Source organism: Xyrauchen texanus, chromosome 7 (assembly GCF_025860055.1).
Source record: "Xyrauchen texanus isolate HMW12.3.18 chromosome 7, RBS_HiC_50CHRs, whole genome shotgun sequence".
Classification (NCBI taxonomy): domain Eukaryota; kingdom Metazoa; phylum Chordata; class Actinopteri; order Cypriniformes; family Catostomidae; genus Xyrauchen; species Xyrauchen texanus.
Window position 1 is genome coordinate 32,546,034 of NC_068282.1, and position 20,363 is coordinate 32,566,396.

General features: G+C 38.0%; 1 protein-coding gene and 1 pseudogene across 1 annotated transcript; one reads left to right on the plus strand and one right to left on the minus strand.

Annotated features, from left to right (window-relative positions):
- LOC127646988 (trinucleotide repeat-containing gene 6C protein-like) overlaps nt 1–20,363 on the plus strand; it is a 551,486-nt pseudogene that overhangs the window by 497,507 nt on the left and 33,616 nt on the right.
- On the minus strand, nt 1,147–19,278 carry gga3a (golgi associated, gamma adaptin ear containing, ARF binding protein 3a). Its single transcript, XM_052131016.1, has 17 exons — nt 19,202–19,278; nt 18,109–18,193; nt 17,903–17,978; nt 16,963–17,061; nt 16,741–16,864; nt 14,422–14,519; nt 14,235–14,315; nt 13,978–14,115; nt 13,803–13,884; nt 13,586–13,696; nt 12,863–13,144; nt 12,629–12,705; nt 12,133–12,329; nt 4,001–4,266; nt 2,330–2,499; nt 2,116–2,226; nt 1,147–1,994 (listed from the first exon to the last, which is right to left on the minus strand). Exons 1-17 carry the CDS (start codon nt 19,239–19,241, stop codon nt 1,884–1,886), a joined length of 2,148 nt encoding a protein of 715 aa, XP_051986976.1. The 5' UTR covers nt 19,242–19,278; the 3' UTR covers nt 1,147–1,883.

Consider the following 20,363-nt stretch of genomic DNA (forward strand, 5'->3'; position numbering starts at 1 on the left):
TCTGTAGGGAAAAACTGCTAAACTTCAGCAGAGAACCAATTTTTTGTAAGGAAGGAGGGTTTCTTTATTGTAGGGCCTACATTTATTTGCATGTATGGTTTGCGCTGCGCTGTTTAAATTGGTCAGCGCAGCGCTGTTGAGGATTGTTCGCGCCGCTGCCCATTGGGTGTCGCTAGGAACACGTCCGCGCTGCGCTGACGAACTGGCCGCACGGCTCGGACCATTGAACCGCGCAGATGACATGTCAGCTGGCGCGAGCTCTGTAAACCCCCGCTGTCTCGTCCCACTTTTGCTTTGTTTGGCTTCCCATAGGAAAAGAACTCGTGCGTGTGCAGAAAAGAACTCGCGCGTGTGTGGGACTTGTTAATTTGTGTGCAAAATCATATTTTTGTGCTCGAGTTTGTGATTTGCAAGTTCTGCAGGTTTAAATTTTACGTGCGAGCTGTGTCATGGTGCTCACACTGTTGAAATTCACTTGCGCGCTGTGTTTTTGCGCTTGCGCTGTTTTGTCCAAAATTAAACGCCATACACTACTGCCACCAACTGGAGTGGAGTGGGTACTTTAACCACCTTCCGTTTCAACTGAAATGCTCTCACACACACAACTGAAACGCTCTCACACACACAGCTGAAATGCTCTCACACACACAACTGAAATGCTTGCATACAACATACTGAAATGCTTGCATACAACATACTGAAATGCTTGCATACAACATACTGAAATGCTTTTCAGTTGTGTGTGTGAGAGTGTAATCATTTTAGTTGTATGTATGAGAGCATTTCAGTTGAGTGTGTGAGTGCGTTTCAGTTGCGTGTGTGAGAGCGTTTCAGTTGTGTGTGTGAGTGCGTTTCAGTTGCGTGTGTGAGAGCATTTCAGTTGCGTGTGTGAGAGCATTTCAGTTGTGTGTGAGAGCATTTCAGTTGTGTGTGTGAGTGCGTTTCAGTTGCGTGTGTGAGAGCATTTCAGTTGCGTGTGTGTGAGAGCATTTCAGTTGTGTGTGTGAGAGCATTTCAGTTGCGTGTGTGAGAGCATTTCACTATAGTATGTGAATGAATTTGGTTTCATATGTGTATGTGAGAGGAAAAGTACATGTATGTGCATGGTAATTCTGAATAATGTCCCTAGGGGCACCTCATAAGAACCAGCTTCCTGTCCCATTTCACAAATACACACAAAAAAGTCTACCAAAGCACTATGTATGATTGATTCCTACCAGTTGTTAAAGAAAAAAGACTGAAAAATATTTTTCTTATGTCAAAGTATGGTTTTAACCAACTCACTTTTTCTCACAGTTTACAGTGAATTGCTAATTTACCATTAAATGAAATAAAATGAGAAGCTAATATGGCTTTAGACCATGCCAAACATCAATACACAGAGTAATACATAGCCATGAAATAAATACCAATTTCAACATAGCAAAAAATGGTTGATATATATGAAAATTGTTACAGACAAGAGAGGCATCACATCAAAGAAACAAGAAAAAGAAAAAAAAAGAAAAAAAAGAGAAAAACATATCTTCTATAAGACACCCAGTGCTATGACATTGCCCCACACAGCTTGTAAGGATGAGGTATGAGCTGAATTGCCAGTACTGACAGACACCAAATAAATCATTAGGACTCAAACATTCACAGGTAAAACCTTTTTGTGGAATATAATGGTACATAATGACCAAGAACATCATACTGAGATATTTGCGGGATTATTTTGAGATTGGGATTCGTAACTTTAATATTATGTCAATGGTAGCATCCTGAACAAAAAAATGACTTCTGTGACACGATTGCAGGCTCATCCATGCACTTACACCATTATGATCCGTTTCTTTAATCTCTTTCTGTCTCTTCACAAGCAATAATGTTTAATAACACAGCTATAAATGACCCCATCTTTCCACTGGAGGGAACTTGTCTATCTCTCCGGTCTCTGTGACCTGTCGATCTCCCAGGATGAACGTTAACTGGTATCTCATCCTCACCTTCTCCTGCAAAACACACATAAACAATCAAGGTGAGTTGCTTTACTGCCACCACTGAAAAACGTTCATTATCATATGCCAAATATCATGCTAAGGCAGGAGTGTGTGTGTGTAAGTGTAACTTCACCTTCAGTGGGTTAGAGAGCAGCATGATCTGAGTAATGGAGCTGGGGGGCATGAGAGGGTTATAGGGAGTCAAATCAGTTCCAGACGGAGGCTGCAGCTTCACTCTCATAGACTGTCAATCACAATCAATGGGGCATGTTATAATTAAAAGTGAATTCAATGGTAGATCCTTTAACATTTAAAATAATATTAAAACTACAGTTCATGCCTCTCACCTTTGGCACAGCTGCCTGAAGCAATACTCTCCTCACCAGCAGCGGTGCTGTGTTCAACATGGACACCACAATCACAAGGACATCAGGGCGACCAGGTGGGTGGTCAGTAGCAAAATGCAAGAGCACACGAACACCATCCTTATCATAGGCTGTCACAGGACACTCTTTACCTGAGAAAACATTAAGAAAAAAACAGATGGCACTAAGTAACCTTCAGAGAGATCTGTCCGCAGGTAGCTATGCTTACCATCTCTACACAGAGTACTGTTAAATGGTGATTTATATTTTAATAAATTACAATATTGAACACCTTCATTTTAGAGATAAACTGATATAGGCCAGTTTGATTATTTTTTTGTTAGGCTACTATTTGGCTAATTTGAGAATTTCTGCTATTAACCACATCTACATCGATTTGGCCAATTATCTAAAGTGTATAAGTTCCAAAATCTACTAATAGCTTTGTCAAATTAAAAAATATTTTGGCATTCAACCACATTTTAGTCAATCTTTATTCCTCTTATTTGCAATCATTATATGTATATACACTTACCAACCACTTTATTAGGTACACCTGTACAACTATTTATTCATGTGATTATCTAATCAGCCAATCATGAGGCAGGCAGCAGTGCAATGCATAAAATCTTGCAGATACGGGTCAGGAGCTTCAGTTAATGTTCGCATCAACCATTAACATGGGTAAAAAAATTTTATCTCAGTCATTTTGACTGTGGCATGATTTTTGGTGCCAGATGGGCTGGTTTGATTATTTGTCTAGTTTACTTAGAATGATGCCCAAAACAAAAAACTTCCAGTTAGCAGCAGTTCTGCAGACAGAAAGCCTTGTTGACGAGAGAGGTCAACGGAGAATGGCAAGACTGACAGAAAGGCTATGGTAACTCAGACATCCCCTCTGTACAATTGTAGTGAGCAGAATTGCATCTCAGAACATACAACATGTCAAACCTTGGGGCGAATGGGCTAAGACAGTAGAAGACCACATAGGGTTCCACTTCTGTCAGCCAAGAATAGAAAGCTGAGGCTGCAGTGGGCCTACCATCTTTGTATCTAAGCAGAAATCGAGATTCATCAGACCAGGCTATGTTTTTCCAGTCTTTAACTTTCCAGTATTGGTGAGCCTGTGTCAACTTTTTTGGGACAATTCTTAGTAAACTCTAGAGACTGTTGTGTGTGAAAATCCTAGGAGATCAGCAATCACAGAAATATTCAAACCAGCCTGTCTGCCATCAGAAATCATACCACAGTCGAAATCACTGAGATTACATTTTTCCCTATTCTGATGGTTGATGTGAACATTAATCAAAGCTCCTGACCCGTATCTGATGATTTTATACATTACACTGCTGCCACATGATTGACTGATTAGATAGATCACATGAATAAGTCAGTGTACAGGTGTACCTAATAAAGTGGTTGGTGAGTGCATATACATAGATGCATCAAACTGGCCATTGATCACCATGCTCTCTAGACATCGACAACTGAAAAACCTATACTGGTCAACCACAACTTTAAGTATTCAACCATTTATTCTTTGAAGACATTTAATCCATTTGGACACAACAGTTTGTTTGTTTTTTGCATCTTGCATGTTAATAATTTCATAATTAACACTATTGTTATTCCACAATTCTTTAAAGGCCTTACTTGGTTTAATAGTCTCCAGTGGGACAAAGACACTGGTTAGTGAGATGTCCCCGCTTGAGGCTGAAGGTGTTTGACTGATTGGTATTGTAGGAGAGAGGGACCTGAAGAGAGGGCTGTCTGAAGTGAAGCTCTGTGATTTGGCAGAGGTTACAGCAGAAGGCACTGGTGCTTTGCCAGCGGGCAAACTGAATGTGGTTAATGCAGTGTGGATGTTTCCTTCACCTTGTCCAAGTTCTTTGCTGGCCAGGCTTGAAAAACTGGACTGACTGCAACACATAAAGCAACAAAACACCTCATTGTGTTTAAAAGAATTAGAGACATCACAATTCAAATACTAGATCTTTGATCATAAAAGTCCCATGCCCCTATCCTTTCATGTATGAATGCTATTATTATTGTTTAACAGTCTGATCAATTGGTGTGTTTGAGTGCAGTGCCCACAGGCCCACAACCTTAAAGTTTTACTGCATCTTTTAAAACCCTTGGATATTCATTCATGGTTTTTTTTGTGCTACAAGTCCAATGGAGAGAGTTCTGCCCCACTCTGTTTGAATGGCAACTATTAAGCCATCATGGGCAAACACAGCATTAAAGAGCATAAAAAAAAAAAAAAAAAGCATTTAGCGATTGATTTTCATGATAAAATTGACAAAAATGGGAAGCTAAGATGAAAATCGTGTTTCTCCAAAAATGATTAAAACTGGAGCACGTCACATTTGTGGATTTCCAGCTGGTAAAACTGCATATTATTATTATTATTATTATTATTATTATTATTATTATTATTATTATTATTATTATTATTATACGCAGTCTAAATGCAATTTAGGAACAAAAGACGATCAATATCTGTTTGTGATCAATGAGTTAGAAAATATTTTTTCCCTCCTGTGATGAAGGATCTGTTGCCATGGCATCATCACACGCTCTTTATACCAGAGAGCACCGGCGCTAATAAAACTTATATACGAGTATGTTAATGATTTATACCCTGACACAATCCAAGTGGCCATATCATAATAGTATGCAACCCGGTTATGTTATCTACTGCATTTAGTTGTGTAACGCTGTTGTGCATATCCAGAATAGCTGCAGATATCCATGGGTATCACAATGCATTACATCATTACTACTTTTCAATAAATACTCTCAAATGATGACAAAATGCAATCTGTATTCATTTTAGATTTGATTGACATTGTTCATTCCTCAGTTGCCATTATCCTCTCTGTTTATGTCATCGGGTTGTCTGCATGGTTTCCATCATTCCTTCACTCTCACATGCTTTCGTGTGGGCTGCAAGTGTCCTTTTGGGAAGGAGTGGAGGGGTTAACATGAGTCGGATCAAACTAGGTTTTGCTGTTTGAGGCTATTTTTATTTGTTATAGTGCAAGTTAAAGTGTGCGCTGAGTAATGCATTTGTAATTATTTTTTTTATTTTGTCTTTTTACTTTATTTTTTTGTATAGTTTTCTGATCACTAGAATGTAAATAGCATCCCCTATCATTCACTTTCCACAAAAAAGCACCTTTTGAGAATATACCTGTCTGGAATCCTCACCCATCTATAACCTCCCTTGACCCCTCACAGTTACTCTACTACATCATCCCCCAATAAACGTAAGTATATTGTGGCGGTGGGTATTCCAATGTTACGTTCATGCCAACGTAATAAGATAATCGTATACCGCATTATCATACAACTTATCGCATATCACATATATTCTCCATATCGTGCAGCCCTAACACGCATATAGATAAATACACAAGTAACACTAATATATTGTAAGGTATGTGTAGTCCCAGGTTTAATAACCCAAACACAACTTTAAGAAACCAAGCAAAACTGGTACTGCAAATGAGTGGATCAGAAACTAATTTGTTAGCAATTTACTTCGTGATTTTGTTAGAACAAAGAGCAGGCTGCGTAGCAAGGGGAAGTATGCATCTGCTTCAACAGAGAAGACACTGTTCTAGAAGGTTCCAGATGAATTTAAAGTGATAGATCACCCAAAAATGAAAATTCTGTCATCATTTGCTCAACCTCACGACATCCCAGATGTGTATGACTTTCTTTCTTCTGCACAACACAAACAAAGAATTTTAGAAGTATATCTCAGCTCTGTTAAGTCTTTTCTATACAAGTGAATGGTGGCCAGAAATCTGAAGGTAGCAGATAAAACCAGCATAAAAGTAATCCACAAGACTACAGTGGTTAAATCCATATGTTCAAAAGCGATATGATATGCGAGTGTGAGAATCACTTAAATATTTAAGTCCTTTTTTCACTTTCAGATGTGCAAGTGAAACTCAAACTTTAGATATTTATTTGCGTTCAGCAGAAGAAAGTCACATCAAATACACATCTGGGATAAAAAGAGGGTGAGTAAATAATGAGAGAATTTTCGTTTTGGGGTAAACTACCCATTTAATGTTTAAAGGGTCATGAAACCCAAAAACAATTTTTTGAGATGTTAATTCATGTACACGTTGCACATCACTGAAAACAATGATGACACAGATTATGTTAAATCCTAAATTGAAAGTGGTTTTATTTGTTGTTTTTTCTTATTCATTTTGTTTTTCCTGGTAAAAACCAAAGTTTAAGCAACATCACAAACTGAGAAGTATATGCTAAAAGCCTGAGGCGTAATTAGTAGAGAGTACACGTCTAAATCATTAGATTAGCGGTTTGTCGACATTATCCATAGGAACGAACGCTTCAATCCAATCACTGCGCTGCCTTGTGTATGAGATCACATTACAGCAGATAATTCAAAATCACTTGCAGAAAGGACATCGTATGAGTGTTTTCTGCCATAAATGGACCGGAGTGAGCATGGCCCCCATATTCACAAAGATCTTAAATCGATCACTGGAGCAGTGTGAATTTCCCTGCTGCTTCAAATGTTCCACCATCATTACGGACCCCAAAAAACCCAATATCACAGGACTTAATGACAACAGACCTGTCGCTCTCACGTCTGTGGTCATGAAGTCCTTTGAGAGACTGGTTTTGGCCTACTTGAAGGACATCACTGGACCCCTGCTAGACCCCCCTTCAGTTTGCTTGCCTAGCAAACAGGTCTGTGAATGATGCTGTCAACATGGGACTGCATTACATCCTGCAGCACCTCGACAGACCTGGGACTTATGCAAGGATCGTATTTGTGGACTTCAATACATCAAGCCTGATCTTTTCTCAACCAAACATATCCAGCTCTCCATACCAACCATAATCTGTCAGTGAATCAACAGCTTTCTGACAGAGAGGCAGTAAGACCTGTACATCTCCAGAGTGAGGTAACGTGCAGGTAGAATCATTCTGGACCCCATACACCCTGCCAATTCCTTTTTTAAACTGTTGCCATCTGGCTGGCGCTACAGAGCATTCAGCACCAGGACAACCAGGCACAAGTACAGTTTTTACCCTCAGGCCACCACATGAACAATTTACTGCCTTCAGGACTCCCATAATGCAATAATGTATACATATTTAATGTACATATGTACATATCCCTAACTTGCACATATATTACCACTTGCACATGTACATTTGCCATTCTATGTTATTTGTCCTTTTTCGTATGTCTATTTAGACTCTTACATTGTTTTATATTCTGCATCTCACTGTAATGTTCTGTGTGCACTTGCTTGCTTGTTTCTCCTATCACCAAAAAAAAACCTTGTGTATGTGAGTACACATGGAAATAAAGCTAATTCTAATGTTTGGCCAAAGTTCTACTAGTCTATCGTTCCATGTGTTCCATCGTGTCTTCTCTGTACGTCTGTTCATTAACAGTGTAAAAAAACAGCTTGTTTAAAAACAGAAGACAATGTTGAAAATTAGAACTCTTTTTCGATTACTTGCTTCGTGGAAAAGTTACCAGGATTTAGGGTTGAAGTACTAAATAACTTTACACAGACAGAGTTAGCAAGAGATTTTATTACACTAAAGTCCAGTTAAGACATATTTTTTGTTTAATTATTTTGGCTATCCTTATAAAAAAAGTGTGTATTTAATGTTTTGTGTATTGGACCCAATTACTTTCATTATATGTGCCTCAATGAATGCAATCGTTTTCCTTTAGAGAAATAAATTAGTCTGGTAATCAACATTATGACACAAATGCTGTCAATAGAGTTTAACTTGTTTTAAACATGAAAAATTCCTTGGAAAAATAAAAACTTGTAAAGTCATGTTAAGTCTCAAAGCAGTACTGGTTTTGGTGGCAATGTCTGCTGTGAGTACTGTTCTCACTTCATTACCTATATCCAAATCTTTGATTTGCAAACTGTTATATCATGTTCACTCATACACACATTTGTCTTATGATTAATATTAGGGATGTGAACAAGTAATCGATTAATTGAGTACTCGTTCAACTTTAAATATTTGATTAGAAAAAACAATACTTGAATATTGTAATTAGATTTTCATTTGTGCCTTTGCCTTCAGTGGGCAAGCAGCTGCTTCTCTCACCTAAATCTTGCCATTTGTTCCCCCAAAAAGACAATTCTGCCATTAAAATGATTGTATCCCTTCAGAAGATTTCAGAAAGTATACTGGTGGCCAAAAGTTTGGAATAATGTACAGATATTGCTCTTATGGAAAGAAATTGGTACTTTTATTCACCAAAGAGGCATTCAACTGATAACAACGTATAGTCAGGACATTAATAATGTGAAAATTACTATTGCAATTTGAAACAAATGTTCAGAACTTCTTAAACTACTTCAAAGAGTTCTCATCAAAAAAATCACCCACGTGCAGCAATGACAGCTTTGCAGATCCTTGGCATTCTAGCAGTCAGTTTGTTCAGATACTCAGGTGACAATTCACCCCATGCTTCCTGTAGCACTTGCCATAGATGTGGCTGTCCTGTCGGGCACTTCTCACGCACCTAACAGTTTGGCTGATCCCACAAAATCTCAATGGGGTTAAGATCCATAACACTTTTTTCAAATTATCTGTTGTCCAATGTCTGTGTTTCTTTGCCCACTCTAACATTTTCAAAAAATTGCAATTCAAAAAGTGTTGAGCAGGTAGAATTCAATGAAGCTGTCAGCTGAGGAAATGTGAGGTGTCTATTTCTCAAACTAGAGACTCTGATGTGCTTATCCTCTTCTTTAGTTGTACATCTGGCCTTACACATCTCTTTCTGCCCTTGTTAGAGCAAATTGTCCATTGTCTTTGAAGACTGTCACCATTGTATGAAATCTTCAGTAGAGGTCGACCGATTAAAAATTTTTAGCATTTTTTTCCATAATCGGCATCGGCCAATATCCAAGTATATCAAGCCGATTATTAGGCAGGCGCATCTGTGGGCAGCCTAGTGTTGTTGTGGAACATGTGTTCGACGCACGCTGCCCCTAGAGTCATTTTCTAGCAGAGTGAGCAGACCTCATCCAGTGCCTAAGGAAGGAGCTAAGTTCCTTGGAGAAAACGGTAAGGATTAAATTTGTATAGCTCCTTTATATTTAATTAAAAACTTTTGATATGTTACTGCCAACTTCAAGAAAAAACACGACAAACGCGATAGGCGACATGACGTTCGGCTACTTTGGATATTGATAGCGTAGTTGAAGTTGCATTATCACAGCAGAAGGGTGGCTATCACGTCACAATAAGTAAGCAAGAATTTTGCTAAAGTCACTCAATGCAGAGAAATAAGTAATAAAAAAGATACCAACGCACTATAGGCTAGTGAAGGACTGGCTTTGGTAAGCTCGGACGTTATCGGTTCTGCTGTCAGTACTGGAGAAATTAAGAAAATACCTTTAATATTGCTATAAAGAGAAAGTTATTTTATCTCGCCAGCCATTTCTATGTATAATAATATGAAACCATTTGTCTGTGATGCAATTTAGCTATTCGCAGTCAGAGAGAGAGAGTTATTCTCGCTCACACGGTGCCACAGCGAGCACAACACGAGCCTTGCTTAATGAAGTGATAGAAGTAAAAGTGATAGAACTAAACATTCAAACGTAGCCTGGTTTAAAGATCTGTGATATTAGTCTGATTTTATTTTTTATTTCGCCTTCCAAAGATTATAAAAAGAATATTTATACATAAGCCGCATTCTGTCTAGCACAACTTCCTTCCCTTCACAGCGATGCACTGACATTTCTCCCTAAATCTCAAACTTAACGTCAGAATCAGCACGATCGGTGATTGTTGTAAAATACAGTCTAGCTACTGTTGCTAAATTGTGGGATGCTTTAATAATAAAAAGATCGCAAGAGATACCGTTCCCAAGGCGGCCCGTGCTCCGAAACAGACCGCAACGAGACAAGCAAAGTATAGGCTACTTTGGGTTTCATGTGCGCGTCTAAACGATCAACTATACACAAAAATATGTCAAAACGACTGGCTTGGAGATTCACTTAAACACAGTTTATGTCTTAAATGGACGTAGTTATGGAAATAGTTGGGAGAAAATATTGTGCATCAGGAGCCTATTAGATTCGGTCTTAAAGGGGAAGCAGTCTAATAAACAGGCTGACGATTGAGCCATTACTGCGAATCAAACAACAAAAGGCAAAGAGAAAATCACTTACAGCACTTGAATGAATAACTTCTGCATTAATCTATCTATGATAAACTATGCAGTGTTATTTTACAATTGATTACTTTATTAGATTTCTTTTTAGACCACACCTGAACAGTAATGTTAGTAAACCTTCCTGAAATTAAATCACCTTGCCTATATAACGTTTATCTTTGTGTAATTGTTTATCTTTGTTTAATATAATAAAAAGAACCGTTAAGAATACCGTTAAAGTACCGGATCGATAAGCAGTATCGGTAAGAGTAGTAATACCATTAAAACCTTAACGATACCCATCCCTAGTTATGCCTGTGCTTCTCTTGAATGCTCTGAATATTGGATTACGTGTCTGGATTGCCCCTTAATTAAAGCTGCATTTGGATCTCAACCTTCGTGTCTCGGAGCAGTTCGTAACACCTGCTTTGTTTATTTAATATATTTGTTATACATTATTTATACAATATGTTTTTACATTATACATTTTTAATTTAAGTGCAGATTGGTCAAGTGTTCAATAAATGTATTTGTTGAGAAATTTTGTCTATCTTAAGTAATTATTTTTGTTTGTTATTGTTTATCTTTCAAATAAAAGGTTCAAATCAGGAGGTTAAAAACAAGCACATATCGGCCAAAATAAATCGGCAGCGTTAATCGGCCATCGGCCGACCCGGATTTCAAAAGATTGGCATCGGCATGAAAAAACCCATATCGGTCGACCTCTAATTTTCAGGGGGTTTTTTTTGGGCAATTTCAAGCATTGTATAGCCTTCATTCCTCAAAGCAATAATTGACTGATGAGTTTCTTGAGAACATTTTGACCTAATTTTGACCTTAAGACATGCCAGTTTATTGCATACTGTGGCAACTCAAAAACAAACACAAAGTCAATGTTAAGCTTCATTTAAAGGACCAAATAGCTTTGATATAATGGCAAGTGATTTTCTAGAATCAAATTAGCAATTTAGCATGATTACTCAAGAATAAGGTGTTGGCTGCTGGAAATGAGGTCCGTTTAGATTTGATCAAAAATGACTTTTTTCAAATAGTGATGGTGCTTTTTTTACATCAGTAATGTAATATACTTTGTGATCAGAATAAGCAAAATCTGCACATTATTCCAAACTTTTGGCTGCCAGTGTATGTTTCTATATGTGAGTGCAATTTTGTTTTTCATCTAGATCTTGTTGTTTATGCATAGTGCTAATTTTCATTAGAAAAACAGATTCACATTTTTTTGCTAAAATTCAAGTTATCGATAACTTTTGTTTTTATGTGTTAGAGTACTCGACTAAAATAATACTAGAAATGTCCATCCCTAATTAATATAAAGCAAAGTGCCCCCCAAACTCATTTGTCTTTGTCTCCACTCAGATTTTGATGTTCAGTCATGTTCTTTTTTTTTTTTTACATATTTTCATGACCATTTAATGAGCCTGATGTGTAAATGACTAGTGCTGAACTTGGGGGATTTCATGACTCTTTAAGCTTCCAGATGCATGAAATTTTCATATTAGACTACCAGTATTTAGATTAAAATCTAGTTATTTTTGTGCTATATTTATTTATAATGTGTTTGTATGACCTGTTAGTCTTGTCCAGATCCAGCATGGCAAGGTCTTTACAGTTTTGCAGAATGGAGGGCAAGGCTGTCAGCTCAGCAGTTGGAAGGGAGCTTTCAGTTACCGTGACTGCGGAAGCTTCAGAGGTAGGTAGCCCTGTTGAGATGAGAGGATTCAAAGGAGCAGAGCCGTAGAGAAGGTCAATCACTGGTTGAGAAGTCTGTAGATTAAAAAAAAAAAAAAAGCACTATTATTTTTAGGGGTAGATATCAAACAGTATATCATACAGACTTTATATACTCAATTTCAAATAAATTTTAAGTCAGCATTCAAAATGGACCCTATTTACTTTTTTAATGCACGGTCCTGGTCTTATTGTGCATTATTCATTGGTACATAATATTTTATAAGTCCTGTGGCTCCCCTAAATTGTATTAATTGAATACATTACATTACACAAGTAAACTGGGTTTGAAACAGTGTGTCATGTTGACCTATTCTGTAGTCTTGTAATCTTACTTGTGAAGAAATCCATATATTGCTTTGATCTTCTTTTGTATTATTTTCTGCAGACTTGTTTGAGGTTGTTTCTAGGCCTGAAAAGTAGTAAAAGTGTCATTTAAAAAATCTGAGATTTTTTCAAACTGAATAATGAAGTCTGGATGGATGTCTGATATTTATTCAATTTAAATATGTTCTTATTGTTAATGGAATATTCATCATACATAATTAAAATACTTAAAAAAAAATTACCAAATGATCCAAGTTCCTCGTCTAACAGCGAGAGACTACTGGGAAGCTGACATGGTGGGGAAAGGTAAGAGCTGTTACTCTCACTGACTCGGAAATCTGATGACCCAGAGGACGTGTTGGAGGAGGAAAGCCGAGTTCCCACTAAAGGTGTAAGTGTGAGCAGTTCAGCTGGTATGAAATTGAAGTGCTGAGGTGAAGGCAAAACTTGCTTGACAGGAGAAGGAGTCCCAAAGTCTACATCAGCCAAATCAATCAACATTTCTGAAGAACTGTCATTGGGGCCTGATACAAAGGAAAATATAAAATGCACACTGAACTGCATTTTCAGGCCAGTATTGTTGTAAACCAGCGAAGCCATTTCTCTTTGGGTATTTCAGATTAGTACATTTTTAATAGTGTTACACACATAAGGGGTTTTCCAAGGCCAATGTCGATATCTGGAGAGCATGGTGGCCAATATGTCAGTTAAGGGCATGAGCACAATGTTGCTAAATAATATTTAGTCAAAGATACACTCAGAGATTCACATAACTTAAAAAAAAAATAAAAAAAATCAGTAAGATATAATACTGAACTTCAATAAAACAAATATATATATGTTTTTATATACTGTGACATACCAAAGATATACCAAATATACTAAATAATTACCAGTTTATTGGTCCTGCCGATATAGTGGTCGACCACTATTTTTCATATAAACAGTTCATATATTATACATACGTTCTGTTGCTGTTGATCCAGGTGTGTCAATGACGATGGTCTGTCCTTCAACAATGTTTTTATAAGAGTTGATGACTCGTGAGAGATCATCGCTAGCATGCAAAATATCACCTGCCCCAAAGGAGACAACATGTTACATGTGAACGAATGGAAGGTATTTTCTCTTATCATATTGTCAAAAGATCTAAATTAGTTTAATTTTAATAATGTGTTTTACCTAAGGCACAGTCATCATCATCTGTCTCTGTAGCAAGTTTGAAGACAGCAGTTCTAAGCTTGTCACAGTCATTATAAAGATCCTAAAAATATAAAGCACAAGCACACTGAAAGTGGTTACATTTAAATGAAGGGCAATGTTAGGATAAGCAGTGACCAAACACTCAGTTACTCACCTTCATAAGTTCTTTGTCTGCTCGGGTTGAATCATCTTTTTTTAAATTATTTAGCATCTCGTTAAGGAGCTTCACACTGTTTTTCACCTCCTCCAGGGTGCTGGCACGCTGAGATGCTTTCTGCTGTATAGCCTCATCCTGAAAGAAAAATTTATTATTTCATGGACAGCTCTCATGGTGGGAGAAAACAAAATATTTGCTTGCCAATGTGTCCAATCTCACTTAAAACATTAGTATCAGACTATCCAAGCCCTCACCTCTTTGACCATGCTCTTGATAAAGCGATTGGCTTCTTGCAGATTCTCTGGCTTTTTACTCTTAAGAAGTTCTGCAAGACGCTGCAAAGACAATGTTTTGAGATTTTATAAAACAATATTGGCTTTCACCTAATACATGATATATTGGCCCCCAATAGAGCTCTAATATTATAACTCGTTTCCGTACCTTACTCTTTTCCTCATTGTCAAACACTGGATTTTTGGGCTTTGGTGAGGGAACAAGGGTCTTGTCCACAGGAACCTCTGGGTCTGCTGTTACAATGCCTGAGAAAGTATGGGGCACATGACAGATTAAACAAGACTGGCAAAGTTGGGGTGAAGAAGGTGGTGAGATTTCAGTGAATTTACAGTTTATATTGATGAGGTCATCAGTTTGCATTAAAAAAATGGGAATTATAAAAAATGTATTTTGCTTATTTGATTTAGTACTGTCCTGATGAAGATATTTGACAACAGATATTTACATTTTCTCCACATGACAAAATAATAATTGAATTTACAAAAACTGTTCTGCTCAGAAGTTTACATACCTTTGGCTCATAACCTCATGCGACCCTGCATTCACATGCGTGGTTGTTTTTTGGCTTCGCTATATGCAAAGCATTATTTAGTTAAACCGAATGATCTCAGTTTAGAAGACTCTGTGCTGTCAGTAAAGGGTTAAATTTGAATGGAGTTGTATGACAAAACAACAAATCCTCCATGACAACGCTGCTCCTCCACTAAAAGAGTTTATAACTATGGGCTCTGAAACAACAGCTCGAGCCACTAGATCTACAGTGCGAGGCGAATGCAGGATCCCTAAACGCAGGACAGCATTTGGAAACTATGCTTTTTCTTGTGTGGCTTCTCGTCAGTGGAATATGTTGCCTATAGAGTTGATAAGAAATACAAACTTTTACACATTCTCACGTCTGGCAAAGAAATGGCTTTTGTCAAATCAAATTTGCACCCATATGTGACCGATGTTGTGCATGTAATGACTTGAATTTTTTATTATTATTTATTTGGTCAATGTAAATTTCATTATTCATGTATGTATGATGTATTATGTATTTTATTATAACATCAGCCTGCCCAGGGACTACGGGTGGAAATTAGCTCTTGAGCTAAAACCTGGTACTAAGCATCTTTCCCCTTGAGGTTAATGTTTATTCTACGCTGTCCCTGTTTCTCTAAATAAAAAAATTAAAAAAAACAACATGGTGCCAATCAAAGCAGAGTTTATCTTTGGGAGAACCGCCAATAAAACAAAAGTCTTAACAGAGTCTTAAGTTTCATCCGATACCAAGCTGAAAAATACAAAGTACACTAGTGTGTACTTTAGCAAATTTTTTCCTTAGAAATTCTATATTTACTGTGCATTATCAAACATAGAAATGTTTTTATTTCAGAGACTTTATATTGAGTTATGATGAAATTAAGATGCATTTCGAACTGTTCTGAGATCAGTGCAGACAGACTGGAGGTTAAGTCATTCAATAAATAGGAAGCAAGGCAGCAAGAGAGCATCCTATAGCTAATTGCATTTCCTCGTAAATCTGACTAAACGTTTAGTTTCAGGCTGCAGATGATGTTTGAACCACTCAACATGTTTGGCATGGGGCATGGGACAATGGTAATCAGTAGTGCATGATTCAGAATTTATAATGTATAATTTTACTTTAACATGGTTGGCAGTGATTGGATGATGCTGGCCATTACTTTGAATCAGATTTAAGTATGCTAATTTCTGATGTAATGTCTGTAACGTCTCAAAAACATGAATAACCAACTCCTGGAAACATAAACAATTTGATAAAAAAACTAAAATCTTACTTTCTATAGCTTGGTCCTGCTATTTACATATGTGGATAAATTTTTAGGAAAACAATTTGCAATAGATTATTATTATTTATTTTTTTCATGTTTATTAGGTGCTAGTTACAAATCAAAATGTTAAATGGAAAATGGACACAGCAGTCACATTTGGGTCTCAAGAGGTTAATATGGTGCGTTTTTTTCTGTTTGTATCTTTAGTGATAGTTGTGCACGAGTCCCTGCTTTGTCCTGAGCAGTGAAGCTGCCCACTGTATTTAAGAAAAATCCTTAAAGTACTGAACGTTCTTTGGTTTCTCAGCACATTTGAGTTCTTCCCAAAAGTGGCTATATGATGCTGACATCCAGCTTTGACACTGAAGACAACTGAGGGACTAATACACAACTATTACAAAAGGCTGCAAACATTCATTGTGCTCAAGAAGGTAACACACTATATTAAGAACTTTTGAACAGGATGATTTGAAAAAGATGATTTGAGTAAATTGTTATTATTTTGTCTTGTGGGATATATGTAAATATCTGTTATGTAGTTTCTCAAAGGGAAAACAAAAAAATATGATCTTTTGCGTCTTGTATTTGTATAAAATCTGCAAGGGGTGTGTAAACTTATGAGACAAAAGGGATATGCAAACTTATAACCTCAACTGTATGTGGCAATAAATACCTTGTTTCTTTAGCATTTGATAGGCCTCTGTGATCTTTGCCTCATCTGGTAAAGCAACTGACCAGCTGTAGAGCAACTCTATTACTTTAGTCTTCACTTGTTCAGACACTCTGTCAGCCAAATACTGTAGTAAAAATGCATAAACGAGATTACATAAGATATGTGTACCATTATGCAGTTAATAAAAACATTTAATGTGTTTATTTTACTGTATTAACCTACCTTAGGTGAAACTACTTTAATAAGTTCATTTAAAAAACGAAACTTTCCAACTTCATTATGAAACCTTCTCCCACAGTTCTTCATACAAGCTTCTAAAACCTGTAACATTGGAGCACTGTAAATTTAGATGGCCACTAAATGTCCCAGCCAAGATCACATTTTAACATAATAATATTAAAGAATTAAAGGGACAGTTTTCCCCAAAATGAAAAATCTCTCATCATTTACTCACCCTCATGCCATCCCAAATGTGTATGACTTTCTTTCATCTTTAGAACACATGCAAAGATTTTTAGAAGAACATCTGAGCCCTGAAAGTCAACACAATGCTAGTGAATGGTGATAAAAAAAACCACATAAAGGCAGCATAAAGGTAATCCATACGACTCCAGTGGTTTAATCAATGTCTTCTGAAGCGATCCAGTTGGTTATGGGTGAGAACAGACCAAAATATACAGAAAATTTCACTGAACGTTTTGCCATTGCAATCTCTAGGTACAATCATGTATTTCAAGCTTGATTACACTCCCTAGTGCTTAACGCATGTGCAGAGCGCTAGATGGTGATATAGAATGTCAAATCGAGCTTGAAATCATGACCGCCAAGGAGACTGATGTCAAAATGTTGTGAAAAATGTGTTACATTTTGGTCTGTTCTCACCCAAAACAAATGGATCACTTCAGAAGACATTGATTAAACCACTGGAGTTTGATGGTTTATGTTTATGCTGACTTTATCTGCTATTTTGAGATTCAAAGGCCTGATCACCATTCACTCGCATTGTGTGGACCTACAGAGCTCAGATATTCTTCTAAAAATCTTTGTTTGCATTCAGCAGAAGAAAGAAAGTCAATCACATCTGGGATGGCATGAGGGTGAGTAAATGATGAGAGAATTTTCATTGTTGGGGTGAACTATCACTTTAAGGAGATAAACTCACAGTTAGTGACTGTAATGACTCCCAGTCTTGTGGTGACTGGATTTTATGTGCTAATAAACGGACCGATATCTGTGGGCTGCAAGATAAAGACACAAATTCTCTAATTTCAGTGATTCATTAGGTGAAGCACACACTTAGCACGTTTCCTTATGTTCAAGATGCCAGTGTCTTGCAGCAACAATAAAATGTAAAAATTGTAAACATACCCCTCAAGTTCCTTATTGATTTGGTCACAGAACCCAATGATGTACTCCCACTCCTCCTGTCTGTTAGAAGGATTGGTGGCTTTGTCTAAGAAAGTCAACATCAGCTAATTAATATCACTGTTTTCAACTGAAAACTATTTTGGCCTTTTCAACAGTTGTTACTCATCTTATTTTGCCAAACTTTCAAATGAACAGTTTTGTCAAGTAATAAATGTAATATTTATTAATTGAATCATGCAACTACAGTTTGTGGCAGAATGACTGGTAAGCTACTTTAAATGGGCACTTCGAATAGAATGCAGGACCTAGTGGCATGGATGCAGCATCATTCAAAAGCAATCGTTATATTAGTTACTGATGCCATTTCAGAAATGTATCACAGTCAGTCATGATTAATTTAATCCCTGTGTTAAAGTGTCCGATAACAGGGTGGTTACAAAGAATAAGCAAGTTGTATTTGGCTGTAGAATATAACAGCTTTTATAAGGTTACTGATGTGAGAGGTCATGATATTATACAGTACATATGTTTCAGAATTACAGGTAAAATTGTTAAATGAGTGGGAGAAAATTACTGAGGGCACTAATCAGAAAAGAGGAGAACTGTCCCAGAGATAATAGTCAAGAAGTGTAACCAAATAAAAACATTTATACTGTATTTCAAACGAAGGTTAATGTACTTTTCCAATGCCAACCTCGAGGAAGATTAATGTTTATTTTATGATAATAACTTTTGCCTACGTGTATGACAGGACATCTTGCAAAAAACACAACATTGAGTAGGTGTCTCTATACCTAGGAAGCAGGTGTAGACAGCATTTTGAGCATCATAAACGCGATCGAAAGTTTGACCCAGATATGCTGCTTATTTAAAACGTGACTTTGATGCCCAAAATGCTGTCTAGGTAGGCAGCTCATTTTGTTTTGAGACACAGCCTGAGTTTACCAACCTAACATCCTGTCACTGTAAACAGCTGTACGAAAACAACTGTTCTTAAGTATAATCTGGAAACGACCGTTTATGCCTGAGTTAAAGGCGTTACACAAAAAATCTAAAAAGGTATCTAATCTGGTCACATATTAGCACAATTTACTTAGCCATGACTCCAGTGACTCCCCTTCCGTATCCGCCATGATAACTGCTACTGACGTGAGCGAGCGGAACCTTCTCGTCATGTGACAGTCTCGTGGCACACTGGCTGTGTTTCATTATCAAACGAGCTATCTGCCAAGACAGCATTTGTTGCATCATATGCGCACTCCACCGTTCGACCCAAATTTGCTGATGACTTGGAAATAATTGCCCAACTTGGACTGATAAGTTGTTCCCTATCGAGAGGTCTCTCCTATTGCGTAAGTAGCTTACGCTATGGGAAAACTCTCCGTTTCTCGAGAAATATTGAAGTCTTTATGTAAAACGCATTGCAGCTGTACAGCAGACAGTAATGAGCGAGGCAGCTCGGTCATTGGCTGTGCTGCGGCAACTGCTCGAACCAATGACGGGCGACTCTGAACGCTGCGACCAATGGGCGCTACGCCTGCGTCAGCGGCTCAGAGCCCGCCGAAATTAGCATAGCCAGGCTATATAATGGGCACCCGTCATACGAGTTCCTTTAGATTTAATCTCCTTCAGCGAAGACCTCCTCTTCGCTGGATCCTCCGGATTGGATTGTTGGAGTCTTTCCCCCGCTGTTGACAAGCCTACAGCAGGACTGCTAAGAGGACGCCGGTGCCTTCAGCCGCCTTCTGCTACGCCATCCGGCGTGCATCACTATATCCTTTTTACTAAGCTACTTTGCAAGTCTTCGCCTTTGCAACACTTTTTGTATTTAGTAAAAGAGCTAATTCGAGGCGTTGTTCCAAATGCCTTCGACCTGCGCCTCGTGCAGAGGCCTTCTTCCTGACAGGGACCATCACATTATCTGCACTCGCTGCCTGGGACCTGACCACGCTGAAGCTGCTTTCATCGAGGCGGATGCCCCGAATGTGACTCCCTGGGCCTCAACGAGCCGCGCGCTCGCTTCGCCGCGAACGAGCCTGCTACCACTGTGCTGCCGTCCCCTCTGTTCGAGCCGCGCAAGATAAAAGCACCGCTCACGGAGGCCGCCAGAGCACGTGGACTTCAGTGACGTCACGCCGGGCCAGTCCCCGCGTGCTTCACCACCACCCGAGAACTCCCCGCCGCCAGTCCAATTCACGCAGACGGACCAGCACCCCTCCAACAGAGCGGTGGGTCTCATCTCGTTCGGCGCGCCA

Coding starts and splice junctions, on each gene's coding strand:
- gga3a (XM_052131016.1), bottom strand. CDS start 19,241: ATGGCGGATACGGAAGGGGAGTCACTGGAGTCATGGCTAA. Junction 14,520..16,740: donor TCAAATGCTAAAGAAACAAG/GTATTTATTGCC, acceptor ATACTTTCTCAG/GCATTGTAACAGCAGACCCA. Junction 12,706..12,862: donor CGAGGAACTTGGATCATTTG/GTAATTTTTTTT, acceptor ACTACTTTTCAG/GCCTAGAAACAACCTCAAAC.